Below are 18,141 nucleotides of genomic sequence, written 5' to 3'. Positions count from 1 at the left end.
GTTCTGGTATTACAGGAAAGACAACATCTTTTTCCTAGGATGAAGAATTACCCTTTGGCTAGATCCTGAGGATGAGGTGAAATTTTCTCTGCTTGTCAGTGAGTTTCTGTAGCTTAGAGATATAATAATTCCCCTCCTCCAGCCCTCTCTAGAATTCTTAGCCATTTCCCTTCTACCTCCACCCAATAAGACCCTAATTATACTTTTCTTTTTTCTGTTGTGTTTTGTTTGACTGCAATGATGTTTTGCTTATGGAATCAAAAGAACTTTTTTTTCTCTAGTTTATGGTGATTATTGTTCTAGTTAGTTTATGTGTATGTCTTTATGGTATCTTAAACCCCATGACTCCAACTGGTACAAGTAATGCCATTCTCTTTGTTCTGAAGCTGATGTAAGTGTTAACTACTTACAGCCCATCCTGTCTGCTAGAGAAGTGCAAGCCTGTCAGTCTGCACAAACCAGACGGTTTGGTTTTAAAATGTAGTTTTAATTTTATCAAAATTATGCAAGCACATGGTTTAAATAGTCAAACAGTTCTGCAAGACATGTTCTAACAGCAGCAGGTCTGTTCCCCCACAAAATCTCTTTCAACTCTCCTAAGTGCTGCTTTTAATTTTTACATTCATGCAGCCAAACAGCAATCTTGTATGGTTTTTTCTTGATCCTCTGCTCTAGGTATTAAAGGCAATGTCAGCTCTCTTTTGCCTGTCCCCACTCATTTGCTTCTCTCCTGTCCCAAGTCCTGCAGTAGCCTCTCAGTGTACACAAGCTTCATCTAGACCAGTGTAAGCAGTTCATATTATTATGACTTTGTAATTGCTTTTCATAGTTGAACTGTTCATTTGATTACTTACACCTTTCTCAATATCAACTTGTAATCACTGAATTAAACTAAATAAGTTGTATAATTTATCATCTTTGGACTTTGTTTTCTATGCCTTGAAACTAACTAGTCAGTCTTGGCTTGCCCTTTTGTTATGTAAAACTTATAATGAAAAGCACCTTAGGAATTCTAGTGAGGAGAGTATACTGAAGGAATTCTTAGAGAGAGCACATCATGTCACATTTTCTTGTCATATTGAACAGTCATGGTCTGGCTACTGTCAAGACCTGCTGCAGAGCTGTTGACTTGAAATGCTGGAAATACCCCTTCTCATCATCCATGAGATTACTCCTTGCCCATCTCTTATGTTTTCTTTTCTTTTCTTTTTCCCCCTCCTCACCCCAGGATCTCATAGCTTACTCCTTAGTTATTCTTTTTTTTGGGGGGGGGGGGGTCCAGTCGTGGGTCTGAACTCTGGGCCTGGGCGCTGACCCTCAGCTCTTCAGCTCAAGGCTAGTGCTCTACCATGTGAGCCACAGCACCACTTCCGGCTTTTTTTTCTGCTTATGTGGTGCTGAAGAATCGAACCCAGGGCCTCATGCATGCAAGGCAAGCTCTCTACCACTGAGCCACTTTCCCAGCCCTCCTTAGTTATTCTTTACTGTGAGGCTCTATATGCTCACTTTGCTTTGATCCTTGTTAGTATTTTGGCTGAACACAAGAATACTAGGTGTTTTCTTCAGAAGAAATTTTCTATTTCATGAATTGGAACAATTCCTGTCATTCAGTTTCTTGTTATTTTTTTGTTTTGTTTGCCCCTACAACTTGAGAATGGCGATGTTCCCTTAAATGTGTCTGCATGGATTATTTCATTTTTTTTAATGCCATAATTTTTGCCACAGTTAGGTAGTTATGTTTCCTTACCTTGTTACTGTTCTAGATCTTTAACCTTGTTTAATTTTTGTTTCTAATTTCTAATAGGTACTCTAGGCTTTCTCTCTCAGTTCTTAGTTTTTTTACTTACCTATCATATTTAACATTTCTAAGTTGGTTGTTTTTTTCTGTTTTGTTTTTGTCTTTGTTTTTTGTTGGTCATGGGGCTTTGAACTCTGGGCCTGGGCGCTGTCCCTCAGCTTTTCAGCTCGAGCTAGCACTCTACCACTTGAGCCACAGCACCACTTCCTGTTTCCTGAGTGGTTTATTGGAGACAAGTCTCGTCCACTTTCCTGCCCAGGATGGCTTTGAACTGGGGTCCTCAGATCTCAGCATCCTGAGTAGCTAGGATTACAGACGTGGGCCACCAACGCCTAGCTTCTAAGTTTATTTTTGTGTTTTGTTTTGCTTTTTGGCCTTAGGATTTCTCATTTGTCTTTTCCCCCATCTCATGGCTAGATGCTCTACAACTTGAGCCAGAGCTCTACTTTTCACTGGCTAATTAAGAAGAGGTTTGAGGATTTGTCTAGCCAGTCTGGCTGAAGACCAAAATTCTCAGATCTTAGCCTCCTGAGTGGCTAGGATTATAGATGTAAGCCTTTGGCACCAAGGCTAAGAATTCATTTTTATTCATGAAATATATTTATAGTACTCTTCTGTTCCTCCACCCTTGCCATCCTCTTCCCCTTTATCTCCTCTCCTTCAACATCTAGTTACAAATCAACCTGACACAAAGATTGTCTCTAGAGTCAAGACCAGAGCTCCTTCTATTCTTACTTCTAGAAACAACATGTCATGTCTCCACATTTGTGTATGCAACTCATTTATACATTTAATGAGTACCTCTGTGGTTGTTCTATATTTATCTAAGCAATGTTGGCTGAGGATAAAAAGTTATACAACATCTGTTTTCCCTTAAATCCCCTGAAGCCCTTCCAGGTGATCTACAAAATACTCAGAATATTTACTGTTTTCACATATTCTCATGAATTTACAGTAGAGATTTGCAGATCTATTCAGTGTGTGCTGTTTCAGTAGATTAAGTGTGAGGGCTGGGAAGGTGGCTCAGTGGTAGAGTGCTTGCCTTGCATACATGAGGCCCTGGGTTTGATTCCTCAGTACCACATAAGCAAAAAGAAAAAAGCTGGAAGTGGTGCTGCGGTTCAGGTGGTAGAGCACTGGCCTTAAGAGCTGAGGGACAGCGCCCAGGCCCCATGACCAGGCCCCCCTCCCAAAAAAAAAGTGTGACTCATACACCCATACATGGCTCATGCCTATAAACCTAGCTACTCAGGAGGCTGAGATCTGAGGATCAAAGTTCCAAGCCAGTTCAGACAGACAAATCCATGAGACTCTTAATCTCCAATAAATCAGCAAAAAGCTAGAAGTTTAGATTTGGCTCAAGTTGTAGAGTGCAAACATGAACAAAAAAGCTGATCAAGAGCAAGAGACCTTGAGTGCAAATCCCAGCCACAGCACAGAAAAAAAAGATTTGCATGAATGCAATCAATTAATGTATATAATCTGTTTTCTATTTCTAGAATAGTATAGCTTTTCTATTTCTAGAATAGTATGTCCTATAAAAGAACTATCACTTCTTATTTTCTATTTCTCAATCTGCTTATATTTATACTTTTGTATACTTGGAGAATTATCTGAGAAAGTTGGGAAAATGTGGAATCTAAATCATCTTCTTTCTGAATCTTAGTTAAAATGACAACTTAATTTTTCTTTCATGGTTAGAGTTAATAGGTGACATTGGCCTAACTTATAGCTGGCATAAATGAACATAAATGAGTGTATTGGTTAAAATATACGTATGGCTCCTTTGAATGGAAATATACTATTTACCTGAATAAATATTTAAAGAAGGGTTTTCAGGAGGTGAAAGTCTGATAGGAAAATGTACATTGTCCCTCTACTTCTACATAATAGTATTAAGGAACAAAGGGAAGGGCGCCTAGTCTATGAAGAATATAAGGTATATATAAAGAAGTAATTTTATGATTTTTTTTTTAAATTTCAGATGAAAAAGAGAAATTCGAACCCACAGTTTTCAGGGATACACTTGTCCAGGGGCTTAATGAAGCTGGTGATGACCTTGAGGCTGTAGCCAAATTTCTGGACTCCACCGGCTCAAGATTAGACTACCGTCGCTATGCAGACACACTCTTTGACATCCTGGTGGCTGGCAGTATGCTTGGTAAGCCCTGTAATATAGTATCTTTTAGCAGGTATCTCAATTCTGTTGTAAATTCTCTTTATAAGATAGAATCTTTATGAACAGATTTATTAGAGTTGCTATAAATAAAGATCAGAGCCTACTATTAATAAAAACATGGGACTGCTTTTGTTAACATATCACCGTTGTCCACTTTGCTGTAGCTAAAAACAAATTGTCCCATATGTCCCTGATCCTTAAGTACATTAGAGTAAAACCACTCTTGTTTAGAAGAGTATGGCAGCCAGGTACCTGTGGCTCACACCTTGTAATCCTAGCTAATCAGGAGGCTGAGATCTGAGGATCAGTTTGAAGCCAGCTAGGCAGGAAAGTCTGTGAGCCTCGTATGTCCAAGTAGTCAGCAAAATCCAGAAATGGAGCTGTGGCTCAAAATGATAGAGCACTAGCCTTGAGCACCCAGTCCCCAAGTTCAACTCTCATGACTGACAAAAGAAAAATTATTTAAATTGTGAATACTATATAAAATAGCTAAAAGGATTAAAGGCAGAAGATTGGATTATTAAAGATTGGTAAAAGCATGTAAAAATTATGCCATACAGAGCAGAGGCATCAGAGTAAGAGCTGGTCCACATGTTTTTCCTCTCTTAGTCATTCTTACATCTGAGTTCTTATGATTGGTTTCTATACTACCCATACATTACTAGAAGTTCATTGTCCCAGATCTGTGGATTTCATTTGTCTAGGGGACATGTGCAAGTAGTTCAAAGCATTTTGGAAATGACTTGGGAATGTAATCCAGTTAGGCTACGTAGGTTACTATGCAAAAAACATTTAACACAATGTAAAATTCCCCTGGCCCAAATGTTACCTGTTGCTTTTCAGTGAGAAACACTACTTAAACTAATCTGCTTTGACTTTGACACAAAGAATATCCCTAGAAGAGGGAATGGAGCTTCTTGTAAGCATGTATTTTTACAGCATTTGTTTGGGTATCTGTTCTGTTCCTTTATAGGCATTGCTGGTTTCACTAAATGCTGAATTAATTGTGTTGCTTATGCAGATCACTCATTATCACTAGAGGAACTTGAAGTCCAAGTATAAAAGCTACAGATAACATAATCAAATCTTAATACCTGGGGGGGGGGTAAACCATTGTTAATGCTTTGGTTCATTCCTTTCTAGCATCTCTTTTAACTTTAAAGAACAGAGTGATACTATACAAATATAATACTGTGCTCCGCAATTTGTATATGTATTTTGTTTTTAATACCCATGAATGTCTTATTATGTGATTTTTTTTAAGTATTACAGCCAGTGCTATGTTAAAAAATGTTTATTTCATAAGTTAAAAGTGATTGACAAACTCAGTCCACTCCCCAGTACAGTTATAGAAGAAGGGAACCTGGTTTCTTAAAGATGAACTTTGAGCTTTTAACAATAGTTAAAAGTATAGGTTTTGCAAATTATATAATACAAGGGATAGAGTAAGGAGTAGAAGGAAAGAGGGAGATAGGGAAAGAATGGAACTGTGCAAGAAATAATAGTGTAAGATAGCACTTGTGTAATTATGAAGAACTGAATAATGTTTTGGTAAGTAAAAAAAGAATATTTGTTGCCAGTTTTTACTATGATAAACATCATCAACATCTGTATACACATCCTTATGCTCTTGCCTGATTATATCTTTATTCACTTAGCAGACTATTAATGTATTAGAGGATGGAGATATTTATACTTACTTGAGTCTACCTGAGAGAAAAAGTAACTATCAGAGGGAATGTTCTAGAACTGGAAGCATGGCTCAAGTGATAGAGCACCAGCTATGATTGAAAACATTGAAAAAGAACTCAAGACTCAAAAGTCCCATACCAGCACCAAGAAAAGAAAAAGTTCTAATTAGCACTTGCCAAAATTCTTAAGTTCTATTTATGTCCAACTTTAGCAATTTTTTAGTTTTTTAGATCTTTGTCAATTAAGTAATTGATAGGTGATTATTAGCTTTTAGTGTTCCATTAATTGTAGTGCATTTTTTAAAAATCAGTATATTGGCAGTCAGCATTAGTCAATCATACGTTATCTTGTTGTTGCTGAAGTACAACTGTACATAGTGTTTTCAATTCTGGGTGATAATCCAGGCTATACTGAACTATTTTTATTTCTTCCCTCTCTTGAGTCCACTGAGAGTTCTTACTAACTCTCAAACTCTCCGGGTGCCACTTCTCAAATGACTCCTGCTTTCAATCACGCCCATATATTTATTATAGCTGAAGTCGTAGGCTAGAGGCCCAATTCTGGGGATTTCAAAGTGTTAGATTGAGCCACTCAGTCCAAAGAACTTTAATGGAAGTAGTGGTGGAAAGGCAAGAAATAAGTGATTTAAATCTCCACAGGTAGGTTGGTTGGGACAAGGGAAAAGTAAGCATTTCAGTTTATCTTCGTGGCTTTCACATTAGCTTTAGAGTTAAACAGAGGAAGATTTGGGGAAGGGGTCAAGGTATTTATGTAGCTAGTCAATCTTGGTCAAAGTGTGGCCTGGTTGTTCATTATCTCAGTTCTGGTTCTGCTTTAAGTAGTTACTGCTGTTATCACCCGAGGGGAGAAATCTGGTCTCCAGGAGCTGACTTATTGCTCCCGGGTACAGACTCATGTTTCTTATCATAAGTAATTTTCCTCATTGGGAAAGGTGGTCTATCCTGCTGGGCTTTCTGTTGCTTGAGGGGGTTTCAGTCACAAGTTCTTTATGATCAGTCCTGTCTTTCCTGAAATCTAAGGGAACTGCAAGAGAGAGACTCAAAGCAAAATGGAGGCCCAGACGTCACTTTCATCCTGCCTTGAGTTTATCTTGGCGCAGCTGAGGAGTCGACGATTACTTGCAAAAGTAGTTTCTAAGTATTTGTTTTAATATGAGTTAAATTACCTGTACCTTTTTCTTTGTTTATTTCAAGGTTTTGTTTATTGTAATAAAGAGATGTGTGTCTACAAAGCAGATTTCACTCCTTCCTGCTGCATCCCTACATTAAGCAGAATAGGGCAAAATGTTTGGCACAATCTGCTAAGCACAGTGGCCCAGCCTCGATGCCTACTGAGTCTGGATTTATGATGTAATTAGTGAATCCAGCCAGGTGTAGTCTTTTACTGTAAACCCTTTGTTCAGTATGTTAGAATTTTCAAAGCCACAAAATTTAAATTTACCTTTCTTTATGTTTTGGAATCAACAACCATATTGGTCTTTTAGGTTTTTACCCTTGATACAATATATAATTGCTATAAGAAATTTGTTGTGGTTGTTGTTTGTGCCAATCCCAGGGAGGGAACTCAGGGCCTAGACCTTGTCCCAGATCTTTTGTGCTCAAGGCTACTGGCCTACCACTTGAGCTACAGCTCTTTCAGCTTTTTAGTAGTTAATTGGAGATAAGAGTGTTATGTACTATCTTGTCTGAGCTGACTTCAAACATCAGTCCTCACATCTCAGCCTTCTAAGTAGTTAGAATTACAAGCATGAGCCCCTGGCACCCAGCTTATAAGACATATTTCTCTTTTACTTTGCCTTTGGAAAAAATAGGGTGCTAGGAATATGGCTTAGTGGTAGAGTGCTTGCCTAGCATACATGAAATCCTGGGCTGAATTCCTCAAAAAAGAAAAGGCTAGAGGTGGCACTGTGGCTCAAATGATAGTGCTAACCTCAAGCAGAAGAAAAGCTCAGGAACAGACCCAGGCGCTGAGTTCAAGCCCTAGGATTGGAGAAATAAAAGGAAGGAAGGGAGGGAGGGAAAAGAAAAGAAAGAAAATAGCAGGCCCCCTAACCAGCTTAAAAATGGTAGTTAATACTTGGTACTAATATCAAGGAAAATATTTCAGATGTAAAGTATGGCACAATATTATTAGTAGGTAACAGGTGTTTTCACTATGTTAAAACAATTTTTTTGAACTTCAAAGAACTGACTAGTATCACAACCAGACTTCTCAGTTATGTAATTTTTATCAGATAGGAATTTGTCCAAAGGTTTTAGATTATTTGCTTAATAAAATTTTGTTTTAGGTGGTTATATTCATTAAAAAGGGCTAATTAAATCTGGTCCGTGAATTAATTGAGAATGGGCTCCTGGAGGAGCTGACTTCTCTGAAACTAATTTAAATTACTATGTGCTGGAGTCTGAATCCCATAAAGGAAAATATAAGTGAAAGACAGTATTAATTACTCAGTTGAGCTCTTGTTTGCCTGGGTCTCCTAACAAAATAATATGTGGCCCTTTTCATGCAACGATCTGAAACCACAAAGTAAAGCAGGGCAGTTAGACACTGAAGTACCCAAATAAATAAAAGAAATGGCTGATCACTCTTCCAACCTGTCTCTCAGCTTTGAACACAGTTATGTTCTGAGTGCCTACTGTAATTATTGGTGTGAGTTCATGTGCTACAAATACTTGTTAAATGTATGGAAGCTGTTACTCTGACTTGGCCTGCTCAAACCTTTTTGTCCTAATTCTAATGAAGCAGAACCAGAAAACTTCATGTTCCATTCCTGCCAGTTCTTACAGTAGCCAGCACTGGAACATACAATACTTTCTTTATTCTTTGAATAAGGAAAGGTGAATGATTTAGGTGATAATAAAAGGGCATTCTTTTGTTTTAAATCCATTTAGACCAAATGATAGAATAAAATAGTCAGCTAACCAACAGAGCTACTGGGTGGTACAGTACAAATGTTAAGAAGTCACAGTACACAAGTTGTCATGTCAAAAACGAGCTTTACAACGTCGGTATGGGGGGGGCGGGGGGAGGGGGGAGGATTGGGGGGGAGGGGGAGGCTGGGAAGGATGTGAAGGGTAAACAAAGGAGGAGGCTGCAATGCTTGGTAAGAAATATATGCATTATCCTGCCCATGTAATTGTAACCCCTCTGTACAATACGTTCACAAATAAAATAAAAAATAAAAAAAAAGAAGTCACAGTACACACTATTCCCTGTTCAGTTGTGATTGGTATGACAGAGGGAACAGTTGTAATACCTACCCAACAGAATTCAGAAAGGTAGAAAGAGTAGGAATGACTCAGTCCCATAGTTGGGAGATGAAGGCTGACAGGAGAATCCTATGTACTAATAGGAGAAACATCAGAAGCTGTACTGAGAACAATGCAAGTAAGCTCCCTGAATGATGGTTGTTCTTTAGATTCCATGATTAAAAGTATTCTTTGGAAAGAAGCAGGTTTCTAGTAATAAGGCCCAATGAAGGTGAGGATGTGGAGCAAGAATATTATACTCTGTGTTTGTATTTGAAATGGTGTAACCGATTGGTATTTTCTGTGAGAGACAACTGTATAGCAACATGACTGTGTTTGTATTTAGAATACTACTTCTATTTTTCTTGACATGAAGAAAATGGTATGTTCTGTAAATGCCTTTGGTATTTTGGTATTGTCCTAACCATAATATCATTACAGCCCCAGGAGGAACACGCATAGATGATGGCGACAAGACCAAGATGACCAACCACTGTGTGTTTTCAGCAAATGAAGATCATGAAACCATCCGAAACTATGCTCAGGTAGTTAGATAGTTGGAACTGATTAAAGAGAAGAGAACTTATTCTTAAGTAGGGATGTTAAACATATGAAGTATATTGTAATCAAATGCTTAAAATGTCCCATTCAAGCCAGGAACATCAAGCTTTGTCACTCAGCCAGCATGAGCCTGGAGTGAAATGATTCTCTACAAGCTTCAACAGCATCCAACCTTATTGGGCTGATTGGTTTTAGACCTGCAGCCTCTATAATGGTGCTATGATAAATTTCTGTTGTTTAATTCACTCAATGTGTGGGACTTAAGCAGGGCCCAGTGGCTTATGCCTATAATCCTAGCTACTGAGGAGACTGAGATCAGGGTTCAAAGCCAGCCCAGGCAGGAAAGTCCGTGCAACTCTTATCTCCAATTAACCACCAGAAAACCAGAAGTGGTGCTGTGGCTCAAGTGGTAGAATGCACCTCCTAGGCCCAGAGTTGAAGCCCCACAACTGACAAAAACAAAAACAAAAAGTCCCACTCAAGTGTATAAGGATAGTTCACAAAAATAGTAATTTCTAAGTCCAAACTTGTACTCTGATGCCTGCTAGCAGTTTCTTCATCTGGCATATAATGATAATGCCCCTTCCATTTCCCATGGGACATTTTCAAGATCAAATTAATGCTAATACAAGGGAATGCCAATGGGGGAATAAAAAAGATAAGAATAGGGCTGGGATGGTGGCTCAGTGGTAGAGAGCTTGCCTTGCATGCATGAGGCCCTGGGTTCGATTCCCCAGCACCACATAAGCAAAAAGAAAAAAAAGCCGAAAGTGGTGCTGTGGCTCAAGTGGTAGAGCGCTAGCCTTGAGCTGAAGAGCTGAGGGACAGCGTCCAGGACCAGAGTTCAAACCCCACGACCGGACCCAAAAAAAGATAAGAATATAAGATATATTCTATAAGAAATTCAATTCAACTATTCACATAAATGTAAATGATAATGGAGTATGCCTCTTAATTGTATCTAAAGGATGTTTTGTTTTTGTTTGTTGTTTGTTTGCTTATTTGATGTTAGTAGTATTAAGACTCTGGGACCTTTAATTTGTTCAGAAAGTACTCTACAGTTGATCTATGCCTCTAGCTCATCTTTTAAAAGATTTTAATATTTTTCAGTTTAAAAATTACTGAGTATTTACAGATTGAAAATCTAGCCAATGGGATGTCTGATTAGAGAGAAATTAAGTGGAGGAGAATATTGGCATTAGAGATGAGTTTTATAAACTAGGCTAGTTCATTTGCTTTCTAGTTAGACATTTACCGTTGAAGCTCTATTTCTGAATAAATAGAGCTATATTTCCTACTAATGATAATGTTAAGAAATTTGTGAGTTACTAGTGTTAAACTGAACTCAAATTTGTAGGATTGAGGACAGTTTGATTCTTTTTCAAATTTGTAGGACTTAGAGACATTTTGTTTCTTTTACTTACAGCTGTCAATTCTCTGGTCTACTGACATATAATTTTGACTCTTAGGATACATTGTAATTCATTAAGAAATATGATAAAAAAAATTGAATGAGTGTATCATGTGAGCATAAGAAAGGAACTATAATCTAACAGTGTTTACTCAGTTATTAAGAATAATCAATATTTATAAGATCTCTTTAAATAAAAACATGATTCCACGTCAAAACAGTCTAGGATCTGATGGGTAGCAGCAACCCTGCTTCAGAGGATTGTGGAGGCCAGTAATCCTTCATTACCAGCTCCTCTGACAAAAAAAACCCATTTGCTGTCCCCTAGGGAATAATCTGCCTTAAACTTTGTTCTCCTCCCCAGCAAGTCATATCATTGTCTATTTTCAGTCTCTTCATTTTGTAGTTTCAAAAAATCCTCTCAATTCATTTTTTTTGGCGGGGGTGGGGGGGGTCCGACCTTGGGGCCTGAACTCTGGGCCTGAGCGCTGTCTCTCAGTTCTTCAGCTCAAGGCTAGCGCTCTACCACTTGAGCCACAGCGCCACTTTCGGCTCTTTTCTTTTTGCTTATGTGGTGCTGAGGAATCGAACCCAGGGCCTCATGCATGCAAGGCAAGCGCTCTACCACTGAGCTACCTTCCCAGCCCCTTCTCTCTCCATTCATTTTATTTTCATATGCATTTAGCTTTTTCTCCCCATTCTGTCCTTGAATGAATTTGATTTATTCTAATGTGTTTATCCTTTTCCTAGGATGTAGTTACTTTTGAAATACTTATAGTTCTTGTATCATATAACTGTAGGTCATGGTAGTGAAAGTAGGAGTAGGAAGAGGAAGAGGAATAATAGTAATAGTAGCAGTTTTGACCAATGGGATTCTTACAGTGAATTTCTGTAATTCCTTCGATAGCTTTTGAAATTGTTTACATACCATATTTAACAATTCAATTCTATGTTTAGGTCTTCAATAAACTCATCAGGAGATATAAGTATTTGGAAAAGGCATTTGAAGATGAAATGAAAAAGGTAAACATTCAAACATAATGTTTTCCTGTTTATAGTGACAACAGAAGAAGTTAAAGTTTGTATAGAAGGGGACAAAAAGTTTGCACTTATTGTGTATGTAATCCATGATTGGCCCAATGTCATCTTAACACACATCAGGGTGTATGTGATAAGATAAAAATCTAACAAGTTGTTTTAATAAGTTAAAGTCTGTGTGAGAGCATGGCACAGCAACTAACAAGCAGTGAAATCCTTTAACTTTTGGTGGCTGCATTGCAGCAAAGTAGTAAGAATTCAGTGCCTATTCTCATCAGTAAAATAGCTATGTATACCTTACCTAGCTTGTGGCAATCAATAAGGTGATTGACAGGCATTGGTCCTTAGTAAGTCCCCAAATCAACAGTAACCAAGTTCAGCTTTACAGTAAAGTACAACTTGTTTTCTAATATTTTACTCATATTCTTCTGTGGGACTCCATGTGTTAATTTGTTCTAGTTTTGTATGTTGCTTTGCCATTGTTCTATACACTTGCCTAAGTAATAAAAGTAACCACAAGAAGAAAACTGCCTTAACACAGACTTCTTTGCTACTTATTAACCCCTGTTCAAAGTGATTTTTGTGTTTGATATTGAAGAGTGCATTGACAAAAAAAAAAAGTGCATTGCCAATAAAATTACTTTTTTAAAATTATATCATTTCACTGCTCCACTTAAAAGAATTTTTCAGACCTGATATATAATGCTATATGATCCAAGAAATAGCATGTTTGAATTGCAGTATTTTTAATTCATTAAGAACATAGGAGATTCTACAGGTACCATTGATTCATGTTTATAATCCTAACTACTCTAGAGGCTGAGATCTGATCACAATTAGAAGCCAGCTCAGTAGGAAAGCACATAAGACTCTCCAAGATTCTATCGGCAAAAAAGATAGAAATGGAGGTGTGGGTCAAATGGTACAGCACCAGCCTTGAGCAAAAAAAAGCTAAGGGACAGTGCCAAGGCCCTGAGTTCAAGCCCCAGCAACAAAGAATGAATGAAAGAAGAACTTAGAAGATTCTCTTCTCCCTCAGTACTCTTGCTTTGAACACTGTTTTATGCTGTGACTCAAGAAAAGACTGTTTTAACTATCAGAAGCTTATCATGGACTCCTGTCTATGTTGTTTGTTTTTTGTTTGTTTGTTTGCCATAAAAAGTTACATTCTTCCCTGGAAAAAATGGGTGGGATATGCAGAGGGTAGACAAATTGCTCACCCCAAGTAAAACAACTTCCTTTGAAACTTTCTTTGAAAGTTTATTTCAAAAAACATTTATGTTCATGTGTGTGTGCTTACATGTTTTTTTTCCATGTGCATAGCCAAATATGAATTATCTGTATACACTGTTCTCTACATGTCTCTCGTGTGTGTGTGTGTGTGTGTGTGTGTGTGTGTGTGTGTGTGTGTGTGTGTGTGTGTGTGTGTGTGTGTGTGTGTGTGTGTGTGTGTGTGTGTGTGTGTGTGTGTGTGTGTGTGTGTGTGTGTGTGTGTGTCAAATTCTTATACTTCCAGGTTTGTGTGAATGAACTTAGAGGAAAGGCATTGCACCTGATAATATGATTTTCCATAGTGTCTGTTTATACTTGGATATGCGTGTTTCTAGTGTCGAAGAGCTAAGCTCTACATAAGACCTCTTGCTTTTGCACATGTCAGCGTGGATGGACATTCTTCTTGTTAACTTCCTACTTGGTCCTTTGCTTTATAGACATGGTTTCTTTTGTTTGACCCACAGCTTCTCCTCTTCCTTAAAGCCTTTTCTGAAGCAGAGCAGACAAAGTTGGCAATGCTGTCTGGAATCCTGCTGGGCAACGGCACCCTTCCTGCCACCATCCTCACCAGCCTTTTCACTGACAGCCTAGTCAAAGAAGGTAATTGTTTTCGATGGAAGCAGAAAAGGAAACATGGAAATGTATCCATGCCTCTTTTTCAGTATCCTCTATTGCTTATTCTCGGTAACAGACAGGCAAGGAGGAAGGTTTAAAACATTTTTTAAAAAGTGTACATATGCATTGTAGGAAGTTAAACGAAAAAATATGCATGAATATGGAGTCATGTAGAGTCTATTCATAAACTATGATCTTAAGCAGATGACTCAATCCCTGTGTTGGATACCCTGAAATTAAACAGATCCAAAACATTGCTCTCAGTGAAGGTGTTGTTAGACTCTTTGGACAAAGTTCCATTGTGCAGGAATGTTTTGTGCCTTGTGGGATATTTAACCTAGTGGTTCTTAGACACAAAATGGTCAGCCTGTGGCACCTATTTCCATCTAACATAACAAGCAAAAATACCTTTTTAAAAAATCTTTTAAAATGTCCCTCAGACAGAACCACACTGCTAAATTGTCTGCTCTCGAGATCTGGGCACCACTTCCTGCTGTTCGGTCTTGGCTCAGTGCTGGTGGCTCAGGCCTGTAATCCTAGCTACTCAGGAAGCTGAGAGCTAAGGATTGCTGTTGGAAACCAGTCTGGGCAGGATAGTTCATGAGACTCTTAACTCCATATTAACCACCAAACACCAGAAGTGGAGCTGTGGCTCAGAGTGGTAGAGCACTAGCTTTAAGCCCAAAAGCTCAGGGACAGCAACCAGGCCCTGAGTTCAAGCTCTACTCACTACCAAAAAAAACCACAAAAGATATTCGGTCTTTTTTTTTTTTTTTTTTTTGGGTCCGGTCGTGGGGCCTGAACTCTGGGCCTGGGCGCTGTCCCTCAGCTCTTCAGCTCAAGGCTAGCGCTCTACCACTTGAGCCACAGCGCCACTTCCGGCTTTTTTTTCTTTTTGCTTATGTGGTGCTGAGGAATCGAACCCAGGGCCTTGAGCATGCAAAGCAAGCACTCTACCACTGAGCCACCTTCCCAGCCCCAAGATATTCGGTCTTTAAGACTGTTATCTTTACAAAGAAACTCCTACATCAGAAAGAGGCTTTTCTTAATTTTAAGGCATTATAAATTTGACAGGCATGCATATAATGACTTAGTTATGGAATAAAACAACAGTAGGCTGTTTTCTTTTAGGAGGATAATGATATTCAAATTAGAATATAACACAAAACAGTTTTATTTTCCTCAAAAATAAAAGATCTTTTGTGGGAACATCTGTTTCTTCTGAGAACTTAAAAAGTTTTCCTCCTACACATACATAAAGTCCTAGCCTCATTCGTGCCCATGATGAAAGAAAGTATAGTTTCTTATAGCTAAGGGAGGGGAAAGTAAATCGAGTCAGATGGTATTATTCAGACATTGTTTATAGTGTTCGGCTTAAAATAGCTTAGATTTATGACAATCCAGATTCTGTTCATGTGAGAATGTCGTTAAGATTGGGATATTTGAAAGCTATTCTGAAAAGAATTTATGGTGACTTATGCATCCTACTTATATTTTTCAGCCATTTTGCACATAGAAAAACAAGGTAGAATTTAATCTTTGAACATTAATGATCATTATATCATCCAAGCAATCATTTTTTTTTTTAAAAATCACCTTTCTCATTTTATTAAAAACACAAGTAATACTTATACCTTCATTTGAAACATATCTCCAAATTAGATTTTGGGATGGATAAATAGGTAACTGTGTGATAAAATCAATATAGCAAATATTAACAGCTGGAGAAACCACATAGTAGTTTTATGAGGATTTCAATTGCTCAACTTTCCTATGTGACCAAAATTTTTTATAGTAAAACAGGGAAAGGAGAAATGCTTTTGCATGGAAGTGACATAGTGCCTAAGATACTCTGCCATCTTTATAAAAACTAGAGGGTGAAATTCTTACTTCCTGATTAGGAAAGGACCAAGGCATTAAAACTGTACTCACCTACCCATCCAGAAAATGTCCAAGAGGGTCGTCCTACTAAATAGAAAGAATATTGACTACAAACAAACTTCCCAAACTTGATATCAGGAGCCACTTCCCATGTAACTTAATTGGCTTATATAATCTGTATTCTAACTACTAGTTTCAAGTATACCTTCATTTTTTTCTTACTTAATAGACAGATGACAGCCTAGTGTTGATTGAATTATGTAAATTTATTCATATTGATTTTCTGAGGTAATGATGATGCTAGAAATCCATGTTGTTGGCCAGCATATAATATAGTGGTAGAGTACCTACCTAGCATATCTGAGGATTCTGGGTTTTATCTCAACAATAACCAAAAAAAAAAAAAAAAAGTTTTTGTTAATAAATTGTTAACATAAAATTATTTCCAGCGTATAGTGCATGTTTTATTATAGCCAGAATTTTTACCTACTTCCCTCTGTTTATTTAAATGAAGAAAAATAGGCAAATTTGCTGGCTTTGTAAATTACAGATCAGTTGAATGATTTTGCTTGCCAGTAACTGGAAGCTATGTGTCCAATTGATATATAAGGATATATGCTTCTCCTGTAACAATAAATATAAAAATAGGGGACTTGATGGTGATTAGTAGTATCATTTAGAATTCAAGTGGTTTACTGCAGTATCATCTGTGGCATGAACTCCATCCCAAGGATGCTGGTATAATTATGGTACATGTGTCCTTCCTGTTTGAGTACAAAAGCATTGCTCTTTTTTTTTTGTCGGTCGTGGGGCTTGAACTCTGGGCCTGGGCGCTGTCCCTCAGCTCTTCAGCTCTTCAGCTCAAGGCGAGCGCTCTACCACTTGAGCTACAGGGCCACTTCCGGTTTTCTGGTGGTTTATTGGAGATAGGAGTCTCACGGTCTTTCTTGCCCGGGCTGGCTTTGAACCGCGATCCTCAGATCTCAGCCTCCTGAGTAGCTAGGATTACAGGCGTGAGCCACCAGTGCCCGGCGCATTGCTCTTAAACATAGGATGATTTTATATCTTCATCAACTGGTTGACTGTTCCAAATCACATGACCAGTATAAGCCCAGTAGTACTACCCTTTAAAGGGATAGAATGGGTGGAGATCACTAAGTTAATCATGCATAAAGCGGTGATGTCAGGACTTAGACCAATCCGATGTTAACTCACCAAGGATTCTCTTAGGCAGTAAGGAGAATAGAAAACTTCAGTTCACAAAAACCAAGATAAATAATTCCAACTACACCATAATTCTTGAGCAAATGTATCACAAATTTACAAATTTTTGATTGTTCACAGAACTATCTAATGATTGTCTGCTTTTTTTTTTTTTAAATAATCACAATATAATTGTGGTTATATGATTGAGTGGCTTCCTAATTAACACAGCTACCTAAATAAAACTATTTAGAAGTCCAGAGATTTAAAACGACCCTTGGTATCTTTGTAAGCTTAACTCAATAATCTTTTAATCTTTTATTGTTATTATAAAGATGATGTACAGAGGGGTTACAGTCACTTAAGTCAGGTATCAAATGTTTTTAAATGCTCTTTTTTTGGAGAAATGTGAAATAAATGGTGCACATTTGTTTATAGCTATGTTTATTATACATTCCTGTTTATCTTTGCTGGCATCATTTTCAACAAATTAGTTGCCATGTTGTGTCTCATGGACTATGCTTGAATTGCAGGATCACTTTTTTTGTTTTCACAAATAGGACATTATGTTTGTCACTACACAAAGTCTGAGTTGTTAGCAGCTTGTTAGACCTTAGACCTTTTCTCAGCACCAGTAGCTTTTCTGGAGCTGTAACCTTCACTGTGAATTCATAAGTTTTCCAATTCAAATTTTGGCTTTTCTGCATTTACTTCTGTAGTGAGACGATCATAAGGAGGCTAACTGCACGGGCAAGTCTGTCTCATGCCTTTCTCAAAGATGTGTGGAATCAGTTTTTTGACCTCTTCTTTGAATTATCTGTATTTCTTGGGCATGATTTCCATCATCTCAGCAGAAATGTTGATGCTGTGTGCCAGAGGTCTTCTGCATCTCATTTTTACATTTTAGTAAAACCAACAGAACAGATGAAACATCCACAGTCTTAACATGAACATGAGCTTCAGTCACGGTCTGCTATTTTTTACATGGAACACATTTTGTCATAGGTAAGATCCATGCCATGGAAATCAGCAAGGCAGTTAGTGTTTGCCCTGAAAATTCCCAGTAATTACCTTGAATTTTCTAAGTTCAACTTCATTATTCTGCAGATCAGCAAGGCTCACCTCAAATTCACAAACTTAGAATCATCAGATGCAATTTTGGTTTCTGAATCATTGTAACTAGCGTTTTTTCCAGTATTTCTCATGCTGAACACAGCTGGCG

General features: G+C 37.9%; 1 protein-coding gene across 1 annotated transcript in view; it reads left to right on the top strand.

Annotated features, from left to right (window-relative positions):
- The window catches only part of Bzw2 (basic leucine zipper and W2 domains 2), a 54,004-nt gene that overhangs the window by 20,829 nt on the left and 15,034 nt on the right, over nt 1-18,141 (top strand). Inside the window, exons 3-6 of the mRNA XM_069996147.1 lie at nt 3,783-3,959; nt 9,380-9,483; nt 11,868-11,933; nt 13,685-13,820. Of these exons, the coding sequence (XP_069852248.1) occupies nt 3,783-3,959; nt 9,380-9,483; nt 11,868-11,933; nt 13,685-13,820 (483 nt within the window). The remainder of the gene's footprint in view (nt 1-3,782; nt 3,960-9,379; nt 9,484-11,867; nt 11,934-13,684; nt 13,821-18,141) is intronic.

This window comes from Dipodomys merriami, unplaced genomic scaffold (assembly GCF_024711535.1).
Source record: "Dipodomys merriami isolate MVZ:Mamm:240054 unplaced genomic scaffold, mDipMer1.0.p SCAF_5, whole genome shotgun sequence".
NCBI lineage: Eukaryota > Metazoa > Chordata > Mammalia > Rodentia > Heteromyidae > Dipodomys > Dipodomys merriami.
The sequence above is the reverse complement of the archived record's forward strand: the minus strand, read 5'-3'. Positions and strand labels throughout refer to the sequence as shown.